This window comes from Phyllobates terribilis, unplaced genomic scaffold, assembly GCF_046119375.1.
Source record: "Phyllobates terribilis strain yellow unplaced genomic scaffold, ASM4611937v1 Scaffold_9__5_contigs__length_417890890, whole genome shotgun sequence".
Classification (NCBI taxonomy): domain Eukaryota; kingdom Metazoa; phylum Chordata; class Amphibia; order Anura; family Dendrobatidae; genus Phyllobates; species Phyllobates terribilis.
In genome coordinates, this window is record NW_027362769.1 from 186170967 (window position 1) to 186195689 (window position 24723).

The 24723-nt window shown below is 45.5% G+C and overlaps 1 protein-coding gene across 1 annotated transcript in view; it reads right to left on the minus strand.

The window, feature by feature from the left end:
- The window catches only part of CLASP1 (cytoplasmic linker associated protein 1), a 251238-nt gene that overhangs the window by 78747 nt on the left and 147768 nt on the right, over window positions 1-24723 (minus strand). Inside the window, exons 31-33 of the mRNA XM_073647506.1 lie at window positions 22145-22308; window positions 19383-19461; window positions 19117-19260 (exon numbers count right to left, since the gene is read on the minus strand). Of these exons, the coding sequence (XP_073503607.1) occupies window positions 19117-19260; window positions 19383-19461; window positions 22145-22308 (387 nt within the window). The remainder of the gene's footprint in view (window positions 1-19116; window positions 19261-19382; window positions 19462-22144; window positions 22309-24723) is intronic.

A 24723-nucleotide genomic window follows, 5' to 3' on the forward strand; every position in this document is an offset into this window, starting at 1 on the left:
TGTAATGTATGTACACAGTGACTGCACCAGCAGAATAGTGAGTGCAGCTCTGGAGTATAATACAGGATGTAACTCCGGATCAGTAATGTAATGTATGTACACAGTGACTGCACCAGCAGAATAGTGAGTGCAGCTCTGGAGTATAATACAGGATGTAACTCAGGATCAGTAATGTAATGTATGTACACAGTGAGTGCACCAGCAGAATAGTGAGTGCAGCTCTGGAGTATAATACAGGATGTAACTCAGGATCAGTAATGTAATGTATGTACACAGTGAGTGCACCAGCAGAATAGTGAGTGCAGCTCTGGAGTATAATACAGGATGTAACTCAGGATCAGTAATGTAATGTATGTACACAGTGACTGCACCAGCAGAATAGTGAGTGCAGCTCTGGAGTATAATACAGGAGGTAACTCAGGATCAGGAATGTAATGTATGTACACAGTGACTGCACCAGCAGAATAGTGAGTGCAGCTCTGGAGTATAATATAGGAGGTAACTCAGGATCAGTAATGTAATGTATGTACACAGTGACTGCACCAGCAGAATAGTGAGTGCAGCTCTGGAGTATAATACAGGGTGTAACTCAGGATCAGTAATGTAATGTATGTACACAGTGACTGCTCCAGCAGAATATTGAGTGCAGCTCTGGAGTATAATACAGGATGTAACTCAGGATCAGTAATGTAATGTATGTACACAGTGACTGCACCAGCAGAATAGTGAGTGCAGCTCTGGAGAATAATACAGGAGTTAACTCAGGATCAGTAATGTAATGTATGTACACAGTGACTGCACCAGCAGAATAGTGAGTGCAGCTCTGGAGAATAATACAGGAGGTAACTCAGGATCAGTAATGTAATGTATGCACACAGTGACTGCTCCAGCAGAATAGTGAGTGCAGCTCTGGGGTATAATACAGGATGTAACTCAGGATCAGTAATGTAATGTATGTACACAGTGACTGCTCCAGCAGAATAGTGAGTGCAGCTCTGGAGAATAATACAGGAGTTAACTCAGGATCAGTAATGTAATGTATGTACACAGTGACTGCACCAGCAGAATAGTGAGTGCAGCTCTGAAGGATGATACAGGATGTAACTCAGGATCAGTAATGTAATGTATGTACACAGTGACTGCACCAGCAGAATAGTGAGTGCAGCTCTGGAGAATAATACAGGAGGTAACTCAGGATCAGGAATGTAATGTATGTACACAGTGACTGCACCAGCAGAATAGTGAGTGCAGATCTGTGGATAATACAGGATGTAACTCAGGATCAGTAATGTAATGTATGTACACAGTGACTGCACCAGCAGAATAGTGAGTGCAGCTCTGGGGTATAATACAGGATGTAACTCAGGATCAGTAATGTAATGTATGTACACAGTGACTGCACCAGCAGAATAGTGAGTGAAGCTCTGGAGTATAATACAGGCGGTAACTCAGGATCAGTAATGTAATGTATATACACAGTGACTGCATCAGCAGTATAGTGAGTGCAGCTCTGGAGTATAATACAGGATGTAACTCAGGATCAGTAATGTAATGTATGTACACAATGACTGCACCAGCAGAATAGTGAGTGCAGCTCTGGGGTATAATACAGGAGGTAACTCAGGATCAGTAATGTAATGTATGTACACAGTGACTGCACCAGCAGAATAGTGAGTGCAGCTCTGGGGATAATACAGGATGTAACTCAGGATCAGTAATGTAATGTATATACACAGTGACTGCACCAGCAGAATAGTGAGTGCAGCTCTGGAGTATAATACAGGAGGTAGCTCAGGATCAGTAATGTAATGTATGTACACAGTGACTGCACCAGCAGAATAGTGAGTGCAGCTCTGGAGTATAATACAGGATGTAACTCAGGATCAGTAATGTAATGTATGTACACAGTGACTGCACCAGCAGAATAGTGAGTGCAGCTCTGGAGTATAATACAGGATGTAACTCAGGATCAGTAATGTAATGTATGTACACAGTGACTGCACCAGCAGAATAGTGAGTGCAGCTCTGGGGTATAATACAGGATGTAACTCAGGATCAGTAATGTAATGCTTGTAGACAGTGACTGCACCAGCAGAATAGTGAGTGCAGCTCTGGAGTATAATACAGGATGTAACCCAGGATCAGTAATGTAATGTATGTACACAGTGACTGCACCAGCAGAATAGTGAGTGCAGCTCTGGAGTATAATACAGGATATAACTCAGGATCAGTAATGTAATGTATGTACACAGTGACTGCACCAGCAGAATAGTGAGTGCAGCTCTGGAGTATAATACAGGATGTAACTCAGGATCAGTAATGTAATGTATGTACACAGTGACTGCACCAGCAGAATAGTGAGTGCAGCTCTGGAGTATAATACAGGATGTAACTCAGGATCAGTAATGTAATGTATGTACACAGTGACTCCACCAGCAGAATAGTGAGTGCAGCTCTGGAGTATACTACAGGATGTAACTCAGGATCAGTAATGTAATGTATGTACACAGTGACTGCACCAGCAGAATAGTGAGTGCAGCTCTGGGGTATAATACAGGATGTAACTCAGGATCAGTAATGTAATGTATGTACACAGTGACTGCACCAGCAGAATAGTGAGTGCAGCTCTGGAGTATAATACAGGATGTAACTCAGGATCAGGAATGTAATGTATGTACACAGTGACTGCACCAGCAGAATAGTGAGTGCAGCTCTGGAGTATAATACAGGAGGTAACTCAGGATCAGTAATGTAATGTATGTACACAGTGACTGCACCAGCAGAATAGTGAGTGCAGCTCTGGAGTATAATACAGGGTGTAACTCAGGATCAGTAATGTAATGTATGTACACAGTGACTGCTCCAGCAGAATATTGAGTGCAGCTCTGGAGTATAATACAGGATGTAACTCAGGATCAGTAATGTAATGTATGTACACAGTGACTGCACCAGCAGAATAGTGAGTGCAGCTCTGAAGGATGATACAGGATGTAACTCAGGATCAGTAATGTAATGTATGCACACAGTGACTGCTCCAGCAGAATAGTGAGTGCAGCTCTGGGGTATAATACAGGATGTAACTCAGGATCAGTAATGTAATGTATGTACACAGTGACTGCTCCAGCAGAATAGTGAGTGCAGCTCTGGAGAATAATACAGGAGTTAACTCAGGATCAGTAATGTAATGTATGTACACAGTGACTGCACCAGCAGAATAGTGAGTGCAGCTCTGAAGGATGATACAGGATGTAACTCAGGATCAGTAATGTATGTACACAGTGACTGCACCAGCAGAATAGTGAGTGCAGCTCTGGAGAATAATACAGGAGTTAACTCAGGATCAGTAATGTAATGTATGTACACAGTGACTGCACCAGCAGAATAGTGAGTGCAGCTCTGGGGTATAATACAGGAGGTAACTCAGGATCAGTAATGTAATGTATGTACACAGTGACTGCACCAGCAGAATAGTGAGTGCAGCTCTGTGGATAATACAGGATGTAACTCAGGATCAGTAATGTAATGTATGTACACAGTGACTGCACCAGCAGAATAGTGAGTGCAGCTCTGGGGTATAATACAGGATGTAACTCAGGATCAGTAATGCAATGTATATACACAGTGACTGCACCAGCAGAATAGTGAGTGCAGCTCTGGGGTAGAATACAGGATGTAACTCAGGATCAGTAATGTAATGTATGTACACAGTGACTGCACCAGCAGAATAGTGAGTGCAGCTCTGGAGTATACTACAGGATGTAACTCAGGATCAGTAATGTAATGTATGTACACAGTGACTGCACCAGCAGAATAGTGAGTGCAGCTCTGGGGTATAATACAGGAGGTAGCTCAGGATCAGTAATGTAATGTATGTACACAGTGACTGCACCAGCAGAATAGTGAGTGCAGCTCTGGAGTATAATACAGGATGTAACTCAGGATCAGTAATGTAATGTATGTACACAGTGACTGCACCAGCAGAATAGTGAGTGCAGCTCTGGAGTATAATACAGGATGTAACTCAGGATCAGTAATGTAATGTATGTACACAGTGACTGCACCAGCAGAATAGTGAGTGCAGCTCTGGAGTATAATACAGGATGTAACTCAGGATCAGTAATGTAATGTATGTACACAGTGACTGCACCAGCAGAATAGTGAGTGCAGCTCTGGAGTATAATACAGGATGTAACTCAGGATCAGTAATGTAATGTATGTACACAGTGACTCCACCAGCAGAATAGTGAGTGCAGCTCTGGAGTATACTACAGGATGTAACTCAGGATCAGTAATGTAATGTATGCACACAGTGACTGCACCAGCAGAATAGTGAGTGCAGCTCTGGGGTATAATACAGGATGTAACTCAGGATCAGTAATGTAATGTATATACACAGTGACTGCACCATCAGAATAGTGAGTGCAGTTCTGGAGTATAATACAGGATGTAACTCAGGATCAGTAATGTAATGTATGTACACAGTGACTGCACCAGCAGAATAGTGAGTGCAGCTCTGGAGTATAATACAGGATGTAACTCAGGATCAGTAATGTAATGTATGTACACAGTGACTGCACCAGCAGAATAGTGAGTGCAGCTCTGGAGTATAATACAGGATGTAACTCAGGATCAGTAATGTAATGTATGTACACAGTGACTGCACCAGCAGAATAGTGAGTGCAGCTCTGGAGTATAATACAGGATGTAACTCAGGATCAGTAATGTAATGTATGTACACAGTGGCTGCACCAGCAGAATAGTGAGTGCAGCTCTGGAGTATAATACAGGAGGTAACTCAGGATCAGTAATGTAATGTATATACACAGTGACTGCACCAGCAGTATAGTGAGTGCAGCTCTGGAGTATAATACAGGATGTAACTCAGGATCAGTAATGTAATGTATGTACACAGTGACTCCACCAGCAGAATAGTGAGTGCAGCTCTGGAGTATACTACAGGATGTAACTCAGGATCAGTAATGTAATGTATGCACACAGTGACTGCACCAGCAGAATAGTGAGTGCAGCTCTGGGGTATAATACAGGATGTAACTCAGGATCAGTAATGTAATGTATGTACACAGTGACTGCACCATCAGAATAGTGAGTGCAGCTCTGTCGTATAATACAGGATGTAACTCAGGATCAGTAATGTAATGTATGTACACAGTGACTGCTCCAGCAGAATAGTGAGTGCAGCTCTGGAGAATAATACAGGATGTAACTCAGGATCAGTAATGTAATGTATATACACAGTGACTGCACCAGCAGAATAGTGAGTGCAGCTCTGGAGTATAATACAGGAGGTAGCTCAGGATCAGTAATGTAATGTATGTACACAGTGACTGCACCATCAGAATAGTGAGTGCAGCTCTGGAGTATAATACAGGAGGTAACTCAGGATCAGTAATGTAATGTATGTACACAGTGACTGCTCCAGCAGAATAGTGAGTGCAGCTCTGGAGAATAATACAGGAGGTAACTCAGGATCAGTAATGTAATGTATGTACACAGTGACTGCACCAGCAGAATAGTGAGTGCAGCTCTGTCGTATAATACAGGATGTAACTCAGGATCAGTAATGTAATGTATGTACACAGTGACTGCACCATCAGAATAGTGAGTGCAGCTCTGTCGTATAATACAGGATGTAACTCAGGATCAGTAATGTAATGTATGTACACAGTGACTGCACCAGCAGAATAGTGAGTGCAGCTCTGTCGTATAATACAGGATGTAACTCAGGATCAGTAATGTAATGTATGTACACAGTGACTGCACCAGCAGAATAGTGAGTGCAGCTCTGGAGAATAATACAGGAGGTAACTCAGGATCAGTAATGTAATGTATGTACACAGTGACTGCACCAGCAGAATAGTGAGTGCAGCTCTGAAGGATGATACAGGATGTAACTCAGGATCAGTAATGTAATGTATGTACACAGTGACTGCACCAGCAGAATAGTGAGTGCAGCTCTGGAGTATAATACAGGATGTAACTCAGGATCAGTAATGTAATGTATGTACACAGTGACTGCACCAGCAGAATAGTGAGTGCAGCTCTGGAGAATAATACAGGAGGTAACTCAGGATCAGTAATGTAATGTATGTACACAGTGACTGCACCAGCAGAATAGTGAGTGCAGCTCTGAAGGATGATACAGGATGTAACTCAGGATCAGTAATGTAATGTATGTACACAGTGACTGCACCAGCAGAATAGTGAGTGCAGCTCTGGAGAATAATACAGGAGTTAACTCAGGATCAGTAATGTAATGTATGTACACAGTGACTGCACCAGCAGAATAGTGAGTGCAGCTCTGGAGAATAATACAGGAGGTAACTCAGGATCAGTAATGTAATGTATGTACACAGTGACTGCACCAGCAGAATAGTGAGTGCAGCTCTGGGGTATAATACAGGAGGTAACTCAGGATCAGTAATGTATGTACACAGTGACTGCACCAGCAGAATAGTGAGTGCAGCTCTGTGGATAATACAGGATGTAACTCAGGATCAGTAATGTAATGTATGTACACAGTGACTGCACCAGCAGAATAGTGAGTGCAGCTCTGGAGTATAATACAGGATGTAACTCAGGATCAGTAATGCAATGTATATACACAGTGACTGCACCAGCAGAATAGTGAATGCAGCTCTGGGGTAGAATACAGGATGTAACTCAGGATCAGTAATGTAATGTATGTACACAGTGACTGCATCAGCAGAATAGCGAGTGCAGCTCTGGGGTATACTACAGGATGTAACTCAGGATCAGTAATGTAATGTATGTACACAGTGACTGCACCAGCAGAATAGAGAGTGCAGCTCTGGGGTATAATACAGGATGTAACTCAGGATCAGTAATGTAATGTATGTACACAGTGACTGCACCAGCAGAATATTGAGTGCTGCTCTGGAGTATAATACAGGAGGTAACTCAGGATCAGTAATGTAATGTATGTACACAGTGACTGCACCAGCAGAATAGAGAGTGCAGCTCTGGAGTATAATACAGGATGTAACTCAGGATCAGTAATGTAATGTATGTACATAGTGACTGCACCAGCAGAATAGTGAGTGCAGCTCTGGAGTATACTACAGGATGTATCTCAGGATCAGTAATGTAATGTATGTACACAGTGACTGCACCAGCAGAATAGTGAGTGCAGCTCTGGGGTATAATACAGGAGGTAACTCAGGATCAGTAATGTAATGTATGTACACAGTGACTGCACCAGCAGAATAGTGAGTGCAGCTCTGGGGATAATACAGGATGTAACTCAGGATCAGTAATGTAATGTATATACACAGTGACTGCACCAGCAGAATAGTGAGTGCAGCTCTGGAGTATAATACAGGAGGTAGCTCAGGATCAGTAATGTAATGTATGTACACAGTGACTGCACCAGCAGAATAGTGAGTGCAGCTCTGGAGTATAATACAGGATGTAACTCAGGATCAGTAATGTAATGTATGTACACAGTGACTGCACCAGCAGAATAGGGAGTGCAGCTCTGGAGTATAATACAGGAGGTAACTCAGGATCAGTAATGTAATGTATGTACACAGTGACTGCACCAGCAGAATAGAGAGTGCAGCTCTGGGGTATAATACAGGATGTAACTCAGGATCAGTAATGTAATGTATGTACACAGTGACTGCACCAGCAGAATAGAGAGTGCAGCTCTGGAGTATAATACAGGATGTAACTCAGGATCAGTAATGTAATGTATGTACATAGTGACTGCACCAGCAGAATAGTGAGTGCAGCTCTGGAGTATAATACAGGATGTAACTCAGGATCAGTAATGTAATGTATATACACAGTGACTGCACCAGCAGAATAGTGAGTGCAGCTCTGGAGTATAATACAGGATGTAACTCAGGATCAGTAATGTATGTACACAGTGACTGCACCAGCAGAATAGTGAGTGCAGTTCTGGAGTATAATACAGGATGTAACTCAGGATCAGTAATGTAATGTATGTACACAGTGACTGCACCAGCAGAATAGTGAGTGCAGTTCTGGAGTATAATGCAGGATGTAACTCAGGATCAGTAATGTAATGTATGTACACAGTGACTGCACCAGCAGAATAGTGAGTGCAGCTCTGGAGTATAATACAGGATGTAACTCAGGATCAGTAATGTAATGTATGTACACAGTGGCTGCACCAGCAGAATAGTGAGTGCAGCTCTGGAGTATAATACAGGATGTAACTCAGGATCAGTAATGTAATGTATGTACACAGTGACTGCACCAGCAGAATAGTGAGTGCAGCTCTGGAGTATAATACAGGAGGTAACTCAGGATCAGTAATGTAATGTATGTACACAGTGACTGCACCAGCAGAATAGTGAGTGCAGCTCTGGAGTATAATACAGGAGGTAACTCAGGATCAGTAATGTAATGTATATACACAGTGACTGCACCAGCAGTATAGTGAGTGCAGCTCTGGAGTATAATACAGGATGTAACTCAGGATCAGTAATGTAATGTATGTACACAGTGACTGCACCAGCAGAATAGTGAGTGCAGCTCTGGAGTATAATACAGGAGGTAACTCAGGATCAGTAATGTAATGTATATACACAGTGACTGCACCAGCAGTATAGTGAGTGCAGCTCTGGAGTATAATACAGGATGTAACTCAGGATCAGTAATGTAATGTATGTACACAGTGACTCCACCAGCAGAATAGTGAGTGCAGCTCTGGAGTATACTACAGGATGTAACTCAGGATCAGTAATGTAATGTATGTACACAGTGCCTGCACCAGCAGAATAGTGAGTGCAGCTCTGGAGTATAATAGAGGATGTAACTCAGGATCAGTAATGTAATGTATGTACACAGTGACTGCACCAGCAGAATAGTGAGTGCAGCTCTGGAGTATAATACAGGATGTAACTCAGGATCAGTAATGTATGTACACAGTGACTGCACCAGCAGAATAGTGAGTGCAGTTCTGGAGTATAATACAGGATGTAACTCAGGATCAGTAATGTAATGTATGTACACAGTGGCTGCACCAGCAGAATAGTGAGTGCAGCTCTGGAGTATAATACAGGATGTAACTCAGGATCAGTAATGTAATGTATGTACACAGTGACTGCACCAGCAGAATAGTGAGTGCAGTTCTGGAGTATAATGCAGGATGTAACTCAGGATCAGTAATGTAATGTATGTACACAGTGACTGCACCAGCAGAATAGTGAGTGCAGCTCTGGAGTATAATACAGGATGTAACTCAGGATCAGTAATGTAATGTATGTACACAGTGGCTGCACCAGCAGAATAGTGAGTGCAGCTCTGGAGTATAATACAGGATGTAACTCAGGATCAGTAATGTAATGTATGTACACAGTGACTGCACCAGCAGAATAGTGAGTGCAGCTCTGGAGTATAATACAGGAGGTAACTCAGGATCAGTAATGTAATGTATATACACAGTGACTGCACCAGCAGTATAGTGAGTGCAGCTCTGGAGTATAATACAGGATGTAACTCAGGATCAGTAATGTAATGTATGTACACAGTGACTGCACCAGCAGAATAGTGAGTGCAGCTCTGGAGTATAATACAGGAGGTAACTCAGGATCAGTAATGTAATGTATATACACAGTGACTGCACCAGCAGTATAGTGAGTGCAGCTCTGGAGTATAATACAGGAGGTAACTCAGGATCAGTAATGTAATGTATGTACACAGTGACTCCACCAGCAGAATAGTGAGTGCAGGTCTGGAGTATAATAGAGGATGTAACTCAGGATCAGTAATGTAATGTATGTACACAGTGACTGCACCAGCAGAATAGTGAGTGCAGCTCTGGGGTATAATACAGGAGGTAACTCAGGGTCAGTAATGTAATGTATGTACACAGTGACTGCACCAGCAGAATAGTGAGTGCAGCTCTGGAGTATAATACAGGATGTAACTCAGGATCAGTAATGTAATGTATGTACACAGTGACTGCTCCAGCAGAATAGTGAGTGCAGCTCTGGAGAATAATACAGGAGTTAACTCAGGATCAGTAATGTAATGTATGTACACAGTGACTGCACCAGCAGAATAGCGAGTGCAGCTCTGAAGGATGATACAGGATTTAACTCAGGATCAGTAATGTAATGTATGTACACAGTGACTGCACCAGCAGAATAGTGAGTGCAGCTCTGTCGTATAATACAGGATGTAACTCAGGATCAGTAATGTAATGTATGTACACAGTGACTGCTCCAGCAGAATAGTGAGTGCAGCTCTGGAGAATAATACAGGAGTTAACTCAGGATCAGTAATGTAATGTATGTACACAGTGACTGCACCAGCAGAATAGCGAGTGCAGCTCTGAAGGATGATACAGGATTTAACTCAGGATCAGTAATGTAATGTATGTACACAGTGACTGCACCAGCAGAATAGTGAGTGCAGCTCTGGAGAATAATACAGGAGTTAACTCAGGATCAGTAATGTAATGTATGTACACAGTGACTGCACCAGCAGAATAGTGAGTGCAGCTCTGAAGGATGATACAGGATGTAACTCAGGATCAGTAATGTAATGTATGTACACAGTGACTGCACCAGCAGAATAGTGAGTGCAGCTCTGAAGAATAATACAGGAGGTAACTCAGGATCAGGAATGTAATGTATGTACACAGTGACTGCACCAGCAGAATAGTGAGTGCAGCTCTGGAGAATAATACAGGAGGTAACTCAGGATCAGTAATGTAATGTATGTACACAGTGACTGCACCAGCAGAATAGTGAGTGCAGCTCTGAAGGATGATACAGGATGTAACTCAGGATCAGTAATGTTATGTATGTACACAGTGACTGCACCAGCAGAATAGTGAGTGCAGCACTGGGGTATAATACAGGATGTAACTCAGGATCAGTAATGTAATGTATGTACACAGTGACTGCACCAGCAGAATAGTGAGTGCAGCTCTGGAGAATAATACAGGAGGTAACTCAGGATCAGTAATGTAATGTATGTACACAGTGACTGCACCAGCAGAATAGTGAGTGCAGCTCTGAAGGATGATACAGGATGTAACTCAGGATCAGTAATGTAATGTATGTACACAGTGACTGCACCAGCAGAATAGTGAGTGCAGCTCTGGAGAATAATACAGGAGTTAACTCCGGATCAGTAATGTAATGTATGTACACAGTGACTGCACCAGCAGAATAGTGAGTGCAGCTCTGGAGAATAATACAGGAGGTAACTCAGGATCAGTAATGTAATGTATGTACACAGTGACTGCACCAGCAGAATAGTGAGTGCAGCTCTGGGGTATAATACAGGAGGTAACTCAGGATCAGTAATGTAATGTATGTACACAGTGACTGCACCAGCAGAATAGTGAGTGCAGCTCTGTGGATAATACAGGATGTAACTCAGGATCAGTAATGTAATGTATGTACACAGTGACTGCACCAGCAGAATAGTGAGTGCAGCTCTGGAGTATAATACAGGATGTAACTCAGGATCAGTAATGCAATGTATATACACAGTGACTGCACCAGCAGAATAGTGAGTGCAGCTCTGGGGTATAATACAGGAGGTAACTCAGGATCAGTAATGTAATGTATATACACAGTGACTGCACCAGCAGTATAGTGAGTGCAGCTCTGGAGTATAATACAGGATGTAACTCAGGATCAGTAATGTAATGTATGTACACAGTGACTCCACCAGCAGAATAGTGAGTGCAGCTCTGGAGTATACTACAGGATGTAACTCAGGATCAGTAATGTAATGTATGCACACAGTGACTGCACCAGCAGAATAGTGAGTGCAGCTCTGGGGTATAATACAGGATGTAACTCAGGATCAGTAATGTAATGTATGTACACAGTGACTGCACCATCAGAATAGTGAGTGCAGCTCTGGAGTATAATACAGGAGGTAACTCAGGATCAGTAATGTAATGTATATACACAGTGACTGCACCAGCAGTATAGTGAGTGCAGCTCTGGAGTATAATACAGGATGTAACTCAGGATCAGTAATGTAATGTATGTACACAGTGACTCCACCAGCAGAATAGTGAGTGCAGCTCTGGAGTATACTACAGGATGTAACTCAGGATCAGTAATGTAATGTATGTACACAGTGACTGCACCAGCAGAATAGTGAGTGCAGCTCTGGGGTATAATACAGGATGTAACTCAGGATCAGTAATGTAATGTATGTACACAGTGACTGCACCAGCAGAATAGTGAGTGCAGCTCTGGAGTATAATACAGGATGTAACTCAGGATCAGTAATGTAATGTATGTACACAGTGACTGCACCAGCAGAATAGTGAGTGCAGCTCTGGAGTATAATACAGGAGGTAACTCAGGGTCAGTAATGTAATGTATGTACACAGTGACTGCACCAGCAGAATAGTGAGTGCAGCTCTGGAGTATAATACAGGATGTAACTCAGGATCAGTAATGTAATGTATGTACACAGTGACTGCACCAGCAGAATAGTGAGTGCAGCTCTGGAGAATAATACAGGAGTTAACTCAGGATCAGTAATGTAATGTATGTACACAGTGACTGCACCAGCAGAATAGTGACTGCAGCTCTGGAGAATAATACAGGAGGTAACTCAGGATCAGTAATGTAATGTATGTACACAGTGACTGCACCAGCAGAATAGTGAGTGCAGCTCTGTCGTATAATACAGGATGTAACTCAGGATCAGTAATGTAATGTATGTACACAGTGACTGCACCAGCAGAATAGCGAGTGCAGCTCTGAAGGATGATACAGGATTTAACTCAGGATCAGTAATGTAATGTATGTACACAGTGACTGCACCAGCAGAATAGTGAGTGCAGCTCTGGAGAATAATACAGGAGTTAACTCAGGATCAGTAATGTAATGTATGTACACAGTGACTGCACCAGCAGAATAGTGAGTGCAGCTCTGGAGAATAATACAGGAGGTAACTCAGGATCAGTAATGTAATGTATGTACACAGTGACTGCACCAGCAGAATAGTGAGTGCAGCTCTGAAGGATGATACAGGATGTAACTCAGGATCAGTAATGTTATGTATGTACACAGTGACTGCACCAGCAGAATAGTGAGTGCAGCACTGGGGTATAATACAGGATGTAACTCAGGATCAGTAATGTAATGTATGTACACAGTGACTGCACCAGCAGAATAGTGAGTGCAGCTCTGGAGAATAATACAGGAGGTAACTCAGGATCAGTAATGTAATGTATGTACACAGTGACTGCACCAGCAGAATAGTGAGTGCAGCTCTGAAGGATGATACAGGATGTAACTCAGGATCAGTAATGTAATGTATGTACACAGTGACTGCACCAGCAGAATAATACAGGAGTTAACTCAGGATCAGTAATGTAATGTATGTACACAGTGACTGCACCAGCAGAATAGTGAGTGCAGCTCTGGAGAATAATACAGGAGGTAACTCAGGATCAGTAATGTAATGTATGTACACAGTGACTGCACCAGCAGAATAGTGAGTGCAGCTCTGGGGTATAATACAGGAGGTAACTCAGGATCAGTAATGTAATGTATGTACACAGTGACTGCACCAGCAGAATAGTGAGTGCAGCTCTGTGGATAATACAGGATGTAACTCAGGATCAGTAATGTAATGTATGTACACAGTGACTGCACCAGCAGAATAGTGAGTGCAGCTCTGGAGTATAATACAGGATGTAACTCAGGATCAGTAATGCAATGTATATACACAGTGACTGCACCAGCAGAATAGTGAGTGCAGCTCTGGGGTAGAATACAGGATGTAACTCAGGATCAGTAATGTAATGTATGTACACAGTGACTGCACCAGCAGAATAGAGAGTGCAGCTCTGGGGTATAATACAGGATGTAACTCAGGATCAGTAATGTAATGTATGTACACAGTGACTGCACCAGCAGAATATTGAGTGCTGCTCTGGAGTATAATACAGGATGTAACTCAGGATCAGTAATGTAATGTATGTACACAGTGACTGCACCAGCAGAATAGTGAGTGCAGCTCTGGGGTATAATACAGGAGGTAACTCAGGATCAGTAATGTAATGTATGTACACAGTGACTGCACCAGCAGAATAGTGAGTGCAGCTCTGGGGATAATACAGGATGTAACTCAGGATCAGTAATGTAATGTATATACACAGTGACTGCACCAGCAGAATAGTGAGTGCAGCTCTGGAGTATAATACAGGAGGTAGCTCAGGATCAGTAATGTAATGTATGTACACAGTGACTCCACCAGTAGAATAGTGAGTGCAGCTGTGGAGTATAATACAGGATGTAACTCAGGATCAGTAATGTAATGTATGTACACAGTGACTGCACCAGCAGAATAGTGAGTGCAGCTCTGAAGTATAATACAGGATGTAACTCAGGATCAGCAATGTAATGTATGTACACAGTGACTGCACCAGCAGAATAGTGAGTGCAGCTCTGGGGATAATACAGGATGTAACTCAGGATCAGTAATGTAATGTATATACACAGTGACTGCACCAGCAGAATAGTGAGTGCAGCTCTGGAGAATAATACAGGAGGTAACTCAGGATCAGTAATGTAATGTATGTACACAGTGACTGCACCAGCAGAATAGTGAGTGCAGCTCTGGAGTATAATACAGGAGGTAACTCAGGATCAGTAATGTAATGTATGTACACAGTGACTGCACCAGCAGAATAGTGAGTGCAGCTCTGGGGTATAATACAGGAGGTAACTCAGGATCAGTAATGTAATGTATGTACACAGTGACTGCACCAGCAGAATAGTGAGTGCAGCTCTGGAGTATACTACAGGATGTAACTCAGGATCAGTAATGTAATGTATGTACACAGTGACTGCACCAGCAGAATAGTGAGTGCAGCTCTGGGGTATAATACAGGAGGTAACTCAGGATCAGTAATGTAATGTATGTACACAGTGACTGCACCAGCAGAATAGTGAGTGCAGCTCTGGGGATAATACAGGATGTAACTCAGGATCAGTAATGTAATGTATATACACAGTGACTGCACCAGCAGAATAGTGAGTGCAGCTCTGGAGTATAATACAGGAGGTAGCTCAGGATCAGTAATGTAATGTATGTACACAGTGACTGCACCAGCAGAATAGTGAGTGCAGCTCTGGGGTATAATACAGGAGGTAACTCAGGATCAGTAATGTAATGTATGTACACAGTGACTGTACCAGCAGAATAGTGAGTGCAGCTCTGGAGTATACTACAGGATGTAACTCAGGATCAGTAATGTAATGTATGTACACAGTGACTGCACCAGCAGAATAGTGAGTGCAGCTCTGGAATATAATACAGGATGTAACTCAGGATCAGTAATGTAATGTATGTACACAGTGACTGCACCAGTAGAATAGTGAGTGCAGCTCTGGGGATAATACAGGATGTAACTCAGGATCAGTAATGTAATGTATATACACAGTGACTGCACCAGCAGAATAGTGAGTGCAGCTCTGGAGTATAATACAGGAGGTAGCTCAGGATCAGTAATGTATGTACACAGTGACTCCACCAGCAGAATAGTGAGTGCAGCTCTGGAGTATAATACAGGATGTTACTCAGGATCAGTAATTTAATGTATGTACACAGTGACTGCACCAGCAGAATAGTGAGTGCAGCTCTGGAATATAATACAGGATGTAACTCAGGATCAGTAATGTAATGTATGTACACAGTGACTGCACCAGCAGAATAGTGAGTGCAGCTCTGGGGTATAATACAGGATGTAACTCAGGATCAGTAATGTAATGTATGTACACAGTGACTGCACCAGCAGAATAGTGAGTGCAGCTCTGGAGAATAATACAGGAGTTAACTCAGGATCAGTAATGTAATGTATGTACACAGTGACTCCACCAGCAGAATAGTGAGTGCAGCTCTGGAGTATAATACAGGATGTAACTCAGGATCAGTAATGTAATGTATGTACGCAGTGACTGCACCAGCAGAATAGTGAGTGCAGCTCTGGAGTATAATACAGGATGTAACTCAGGATCAGTAATGTAATGTATGTACACAGTGACTGCACCAGCAGAATAGTGAGTGCAGCTCTGGGGTATAATACAGGATGTAACTCAGGATCAGTAGTGTAATGTATGTACACAGTGACTGCACCAGCAGAATAGTGAGTGCAGCTCTGGAGTACAATACAGGATGTAACCAGGCCCCACCACCACATACCTGGTCACTACAGTACCCACCATGGCGCACTCGGCCCACCTACAGTCCTAACAGTCGCACACCTGGTGACTACTGTCCCTGCAGCGTGGGATGATGAAAGCATAACATACTTGGGAACACAGCTAGCGCCCTCACCAGATAGGATGCTTTCATTAAATTATGAGGCCTTAATAAAAAAGATCAAAGCTGACATGCTGCGCATCAAACATGACATGTCCTGGATAGGTAGAATTGCCTCTATGAAAATGTTCATAATTCCCCAAATATTGTACTTATTTAGCAATTTACCAATCACATTCCCCATAAAATTACTTAAAGAGATACAGTCCATTATATTACAATATATCTGGCAAAAAAAAACAACAGAGTTAAAGCAGACACCTTACACATTCCAATAAAAAGGAGGACTAGGGCGCCTCCCAGTGGTGAGATATTATAGAGCGGCTATATTCAAACAATTAAGATTTATGTGGGACAACAAGGACGACAGACATTGGATAGAAATTGAAAAAAACATTTTATAGAAACCTCAAACAAAGCATCTTTTTTTCACTTCTACATAGTAACTGGACCTAACTCCAACAGTAATAACAATAGGTGCTGACCGCCAACAGTGGAGGCTGCACGGGGAGCACGGCGCACACTGATTAATAAGCGGAGATCTATAGAGATGGCGTCTCTAAAGCCCCCATCGAGACTCTGGAGCAATGTATCCCAGACCTCCGAATCCAAAACTGGAAACCACTAGGAATCACATTAATTGGTGACATGTACGAGGGAGAAATATTATCCTCCTTTTCTACACTTAAAGATATGAAATTCCATATAAAAATTTCTATAAATATCTACAGATAAGACACTTTCTACATGAAAAAAAGGAAATGGTTTTCTCACAACTCTCTACACAATGCTACTCAACCCAACAGATAAAAAAGTTATAACCTTATGCTGGAGGACGCGCTCCCCTCTCTAGACACCTCTCCACAATCCACCATCACCCGGGTCAGTGACTCCCCGGCGCCTGCGCAATAGAAGCCTGCGGCGCAGAGCATAGATAGATGGGGCCGGGGGGAAACAAAGAGCGCTGCGTGTGAGCACCACTCTGCGAATGTCCGGGAAGTCAGGGAGACCAGTGAACATCACAGTCCCCGCCGCCGCTGTGCACCCGCTCACCTACAGTCCCCGCCGCCGCTGGGCATCTGCTCACCTACTGTCTCCGCCGCCGCTGTGCACCCGCTCACCTACTGTCTCCGCCGCCGCTGTGCACCCGCTCACCTACAGTCCCCGCCGCCGCTGTGCACCCGCTCACCTACTGTCTCCGCCGCCGCTGTGCACCCGCTCACCTACAGTCCCCGCCGCCGCTGTGCACCCGCTCACCTACAGTCCCAGCCGCCGCTGTGCACCCGCTCACCTACTGTCTCCGCCGCCGCTGTGCACCCGCTCACCTACAGTCCCCGCTGGGCACCAGCTCACCTACAGTCCCCGCCGCCGCTGGGCATCTGCTCACCTACAGTCCCCGCTGTGCACCCGCTCACCTACAGTCCCTGCCACCGCTGTGCACCCGCGCTCACCTACAGTCCCCGCTGGGCATCTGCTCACCTACAGTCCCCGCTGTGCACCCGCTCACCTACAGTGCCTGCCGCCGCTGTGCACCCGCTCACCTACAGTCCCCGCCGCCGCTGTGCACCCGCTCACCTACAGTCCCCGCCGCCGCTGTGCACCCGCTCACCTACAGTCCCCGCCGCCGCTGTGCACCCGCTCACCTACAGTCCCCGCCGCCGCTGTGCACCCGCTCACCTACTGTCTCTGCCGCCGCTGTGCACCCGCTCACCTACAGTCCCCGCCGCCGCTGTTCACCCGCTCACCTACAGTCCCCGCCGCCGCTGGGCATCTGCTCACCTACAGTCCCAGCCGCCGCTGTGCACCCGCTCACCTACTGTCTCCGCCGCCGCTGTGCACCCGCTCACCTACAGTCCCCGCCGCCGCTGTGCACCCGCTCACCTACAGTCCCCGCTGGGCACCAGCTCACCTACAGTCCCCGCCGCCGCTGTGCACCCGCTCACCTACAGTCCCCGCCGCCGCTGTGCACCCGCTCACCTACAGTCCCCGCCGCCGCTGTGCACCCGCTCACCTACAGTCCCCGCCGCCGCTGTTCACCCGCTCACCTACAGTCCCCGCCGCCGCTGGGCATCTGCTCACCTACAGTCCCAGCCGCCGCTGTGCACCCGCTCACCTACTGTCTCCGCCGCCGCTGTGCACCCGCTCACCTACAGTCCCCGCCGCCGCTGTGCACCCGCTCACCTACAGTCCCCGCCGCCGCTGTGCACCCGCTCACCTACTGTCTCCGCCGCCGCTGTGCACCCGCTCACCTACTGTCTCCGCCGCCGCTGTGCACCCGCTCACCTACAGTCCCAGCTGCCGCTGTGCACCCGCTCACCTACAGTCCCCGCTGAGCACCCGCTCATTTACAGTCCCCGATGCCGCTGGGCATCTGCTCACCTACCGTTCCCGCCTCTGCCGGGCACCCGCTCACCTACCATCCCCGCTGGGCACCCGCTCACCTACCGTCCAGATGAGAATGGCAGAAACATGAGATGGGGAAGACCCAGACGAGGGAGAAATTGTCCTGGCAGTGACTACAAGCGCTAATAACTAGTGCACATCCTTCTGCCGCAGATCACTCACAAGCGAACCGGCAAAGGGATCTGACCCGGGGGGCGACATCGGCAGGATTATCCGGTGCCCACTTCCATACTTAGCAGGGATTTCAGCCCACCCTCATCCCCTAATGACAGATGGGGGTCTGCTCCTTACAGAGGAGAAATCAGATGACAGGCAGCAGTCCCATCACGCGGCCCGAGGACACGAGACGCTGGACATGCGGTTATACCTCGGACGAGGCGTTACTCTCACCTTCCTTACATCCGAGCTCTTTGGTTCTGTCGTCCATGTGATAATTCTGGAGACGGCGAGTCGCGTCTCACTGGAGTTTACAAAGTCTGTGGGGTCCATCTGCCGAGCGAGCAACTCGATGTACTTCAGAATGGCGACTTTCACCTACGGGAAAAGGTCACTCAGAGGAGGAAGGGTCCGGGGGGCGCAGCCAGGGTCCGGGGGGCGCAGCCAGGGTCTGGGGGGTGCAGCCAGGGTCCGGGGGGCGCAGCCAGGAAGGCACCAACCTTTAAGTTTGGAGTCTGCGTCTGATCCACTATGAATCTCATCAGAATATTAAACTGCTGATCGAACGGGAAGGAATCCCTGCAAAGAGCAAAATAATCACTGTTAACCCCTCCATGACCTTGCGAGCTTCCATTTTTTGCTCCCCTTCTTCCCAGAGCCATAACTTTTTTATTTTTCTGTCAAATAAATGTAATTCTGAACGCAGCGATGTCACAATATGTGTATTTTTTATTTATTTTTTAATGGGTCAAAAGGGGGGGGGGGGGGAGGTGATCTAACTTTTATATTTTTTTAATTAAAAAAACTTCACTTTTACTGGCTTCTATAGTCTCCTTATGATCCGATCGCTTGTGCTACACATAGCAGGCCACAGGCCGGTGTTCACAGCAGATCAGCAATGACAAGCATGGGGGTCTTCTGTAGACCTCCGGCTGTCATGCCAACCCATCGGCATCATGTGACAGGGGCACCGATGGGTGGGTTTTGTGACGCGCTTCCGATAAGTGCGAGTTAAATGCCGCTGGCGGAGACTGACATCGGCATTTAACATGTTAACAGTCACGGGCTGATCGCGATTGCACTCGTGGCTGTTGGGGGCACATGTCAGCTGATCAAATCAGTTGCCATGTGTGGGAAAGATGCGGGCTCAGCAGCAGAGCCCACACCAAAGAGGGGGAGGCGACCTATGACGTAACTATACGTCATAGGTCGTGAAGAGGTTAAACCGTCACAGATGGCAATACACGTGCTCAGAAACCGCGACCCAGGAGCATGGCGGCGCCCCCAGACAGACGATTACCTACATCAGATCCTAGCCGCTGCACTCATGTTACGATGACACAATGGAGGACGAGCGCCGGTCATCTGGGCCCGTCGCTACAATCTAAACTATCAGCCAACCTACAGAGGGGAAAATAAGTATTTGATCCGCTGCCTCTTTTGCAATTTTTTCCCACCTACAGAGAATGGAGAGGTCTGTAATATTTATCGTAGGTCACTTCACCTGTGAGAGACAGAATCTTAATAAAAAAAATCCAGAAAATCCCATTGTATGATTTTTATATAATTAAATTGCATTTTGTTGCATGAAATAAGTATTTGATCAGCTACCAACCAGCAAGAATTCTGGCCCTCACAGACCTGTTAGTTTTTCTTTAAGAAGCCTCATACTGTGCACTCATTACCTGTATTAATTGCTCCTGTTAGAACTCGTTCCCTGTATAAAAGACACCTGTCCACACACTCAATCACACTCCAACCTCTCCACCATGGCCAAGACCAAAGAGCTGTCTAAGGACACCAGGGACAAAATTGTAGACCTGCACAAGGCTGGGATGGGCTACAGGACAATAGGCAATCAGCTTGGGGAGAAGCAACAACTGTTGGTACAATTATTAGACAATGGAGGAAACACAAGATGACTGTCAGTCTTCCTCGGTCTGGGGCTCCATGTAAGGTCTCGCCTCGTGGGGTAAGGAGGAGTCTGAGAAAGGTCAGGAATCAGCCCAGATCTACACGAGAGGACCTGGTCAATGACCTGAAGAGAGCTGGGACCACAGTCTCAAGCATTACCGTTAGTAACACTACACCGTCATGGATTAAAATCCTGCAGGTCACGCAAGGTCCCCCTGCTCACGCCAACACATGTCCAGGCCCGTTTGAAGTTCACCAATGACCATCTGGATGATCCAGAGTAGTCATGGGAGAAGGTCGAGTGGTCAGATGAGACCAAAGTAGGACTTTTTGGTATCCACTCCACTCGCTGTGTATGGAGGAAGTAGGAGATTGAGTAAAACCCCAAGAACACCGTCCCAACCGTGAAGCATGGTGGGGTAACATCATACTCTGGGGTGCTTTTCTGCAAAGTGGACAGGATGACTGCACCGTATTGAAGGGAGGATGGATGGGGTCATGTATCGCAAGATTTTGGCCAACAACCTCCTTCCCTCAGTAAGAGCATTGAAGATGGGTCGTGGCTGGGTCTTCCAGCATGACAATGACCTGAAACACACAGCCAGGGCACCTAAGGAGCGGCTCCGTAAGAAGCATCTCAAGGTCCTGGAGTGGCCTAGCCAGTCTCCAGACCTGAACCCAAGAGAAAATCTTTGGAGGAAGCCGAAACTCAATGTTGCCCAATTACAGCCCCGAAACCTGAAAGATCTGTATGGAGGAGGGGGCCAAAATCCCTGCTGCAGTGCGCGCAAACCTGGTGAAGACCTACAGGAAACGTCTGACCTCTGTAATTGTAACAAAGGTTTCTGGACCAAATATTAAGTTCTGTTTTTCTCTTAGATCAAATATTTATATGACATAAAATGCAACTTAATTACGTAAAAATCATACAATGTGATTTTATGGATTTTTAACCCCTTAATGATCGCCAATATGCCCGTTAACGCGCCAGTTAAGGGTACTTACTCCTCAGCGCCGCTTTTTAATGCTGCTGGGAAAAAAAAAATAAGTGTATAGCACCTCACAGCGTCGGAAAATCTCCTCAGATGCAAACTTGAGTAGCGAGCACTTGCTGGCGGGTATTTCAGCTACTGGGCCGGGGTTCTGCCGGGCGCCGCACACCCGGGTTATGTCAGTGGAAATGTTGTCACGCGCAGTGCGCCAGATGGCAGCGCCAGGCTCCACACCTCATTTACTGTATGGGCCCCTCTGTCCTCATGGGGAGGACAATCATCAGTGATCCGGCAGTACAGGAAGTGCTCAATAAAAGGCAGGGACCGGCCCAGATCCTCCTCCTCCTCCTCCTCACCTGGTCACGTCCAAGGCCTTCTGCACTTTGGCCTGCACAGAACCCAGCAGGTCAGCGCCCATTTTCTTCAGGAGCTGTGTGAGTAATATGAAGAGCCAGTCCTGGAGATCGTCCTTGTGGATGATGATGAAATCCACCAACGTTTCCAGGAACATGCTGAACACCTGACACGATAAAATAAGCGGGTGTTACACCGGAGGAGAGAGAAGCGGGCGAGAAGCGGGAGAAAGCGGGCGGCTCAGCAGCGCGGAGTCAGACACTGGGATCAGGAGATCAGGACCGACCTCATGTGATCCGCAGATCTTCAGAGGCGAGAACGGACCGATACTGAAAACGAGGGGAAAACCGTTACTGTGTAAGAGGCCGAGAAGATCTGAGGATCAGCGTCACCTGAAGACTGGACGGGGGCACAGATCCCACTGAACAGAGTGTCAGCTCTTGGGGCCACTTATTACTGTAAATAGATGAAACCTTCATACTGCATCATAAAGGAGAATTTCTACAGATGTCAGTTTACTGTAACCCGGAGCACAGACTATAATAAAGATGTCTGGTGATTGAGAACAGACTATATCCATATAGCTATCTATACGTACAGCTCTCACATACAGTGCTCCGCATAAGTGAGTACACCCCAACAGATGTGTCCGAAAAGCTTTATTAGTCTCCTTCAGATTGGACATTCTCTATGGGGTCCGCACTACAGAACACTCCACAAAGGTCCGACATTGAAAAACAAGATTTGTTATTTTGCACCAAAAAAAGTAACTTTCTTAAAAGAGGAAACTGTACTGATCATACAGGGGGCGTGCTCCTATATATACTGTACTGATCATACAGGGGGCGTGCTCCTATATATACTGTACTGATCATACAGGGGGCGTGCTCCTATATATACTGTACTGATCATACAGGGGGCGTGCTCCTATATATACTGTACTGATCATACAGGGGGCGTACTCCTATATATACTGTACTGATCATACAGGGGGCGTACTCCTATATATACTGTACTGATCATACAGGGGGCGTACTCCTATATATACTGTACTGATCATACAGGGGGCGTACTCCTATATATACTGTACTGATCATACAGGGGGCGTACTCCTATATATACTGTACTGATCATACAGGGGGCGTACTCCTATATATACTGTACTGATCATACAGGGGGCGTACTCCTATATATACTGTACTGATCATACAGGGGGCGTACTCCTATATATACTGTACTGATCATACAGGGGGCGTACTCCTATATATACTGTACTGATCATACAGGGGGCGTACTCCTATATATACTGTACTGATCATACAGGGGGCGTACTCCTATATATACTGTACTGATCATACAGGGGGCGTACTCCTATATATACTGTACTGATCATACAGGGGGCGTACTCCTATATATACTGTACTGATCATACAGGGGGCGTACTCCTATATATACTGTACTGATCATACAGGGGGCGTACTCCTATATATACTGTACTGATCATACAGGGGGCGTACTCCTATATATACTGTACTGATCATACAGGGGGCGTACTCCTATATATACTGTACTGATCATACAGGGGGCGTACTCCTATATATACTGTACTGATCATACAGGGGGCGTACTCCTATATATACTGTACTGATCATACAGGGGGCGTACTCCTATATATACTGTACTGATCATACAGGGGGCGTACTCCTATATATACTGTACTGATCATACAGGGGGCGTACTCCTATATATACTGTACTGATCATACAGGGGGCGTACTCACATATATACTGTACTGATCATACAGGGGGCGTACTCACATATATACTGTACTGATCATACAGGGGGCGTACTCACATATATACTGTACTGATCATACAGGGGGCGTACTCACATATATACTGTACTGATCATACAGGGGGCGTACTCACATATATACTGTACTGATCATACAGGGGGCGTACTCACATATATACTGTACTGATCATACAGGGGGCGTACTCACATATATACTGTACTGATCATACAGGGGGCGTACTCACATATACTGTACTGATCATACAGGGGGCGTACTCACATATACTGTACTGATCATACAGGGGGCGTACTCACATATACTGTACTGATCATACAGGGGGCATACTCACATATACTGTACTGATCATACAGGGGGCATACTCACATATACTGTACTGATCATACAGGGGGTATACTCACATATACTGTACTGATCATACAGGGGGCATACTCACATATACTGTACTGATCATACAGGGGGCATACTCACATATACTGTACTGATCATACAGGGGGCATACTCACATATACTGTACTGATCATACAGGGGGCATACTCACATACTGTACTGATCATACAGGGGGCATACTCACATATACTGTACTGATCATACAGGGGGCATACTCACATATACTGTACTGATCATACAGGGGGCGTACTCACATATACTGTACTGATCATACAGGGGGCGTACTCACATATACTGTACTGATCATACAGGGGGCGTACTCATATATACTGTACTGATCATACAGGGGGCGTACTCATATATATACTGTACTGATCA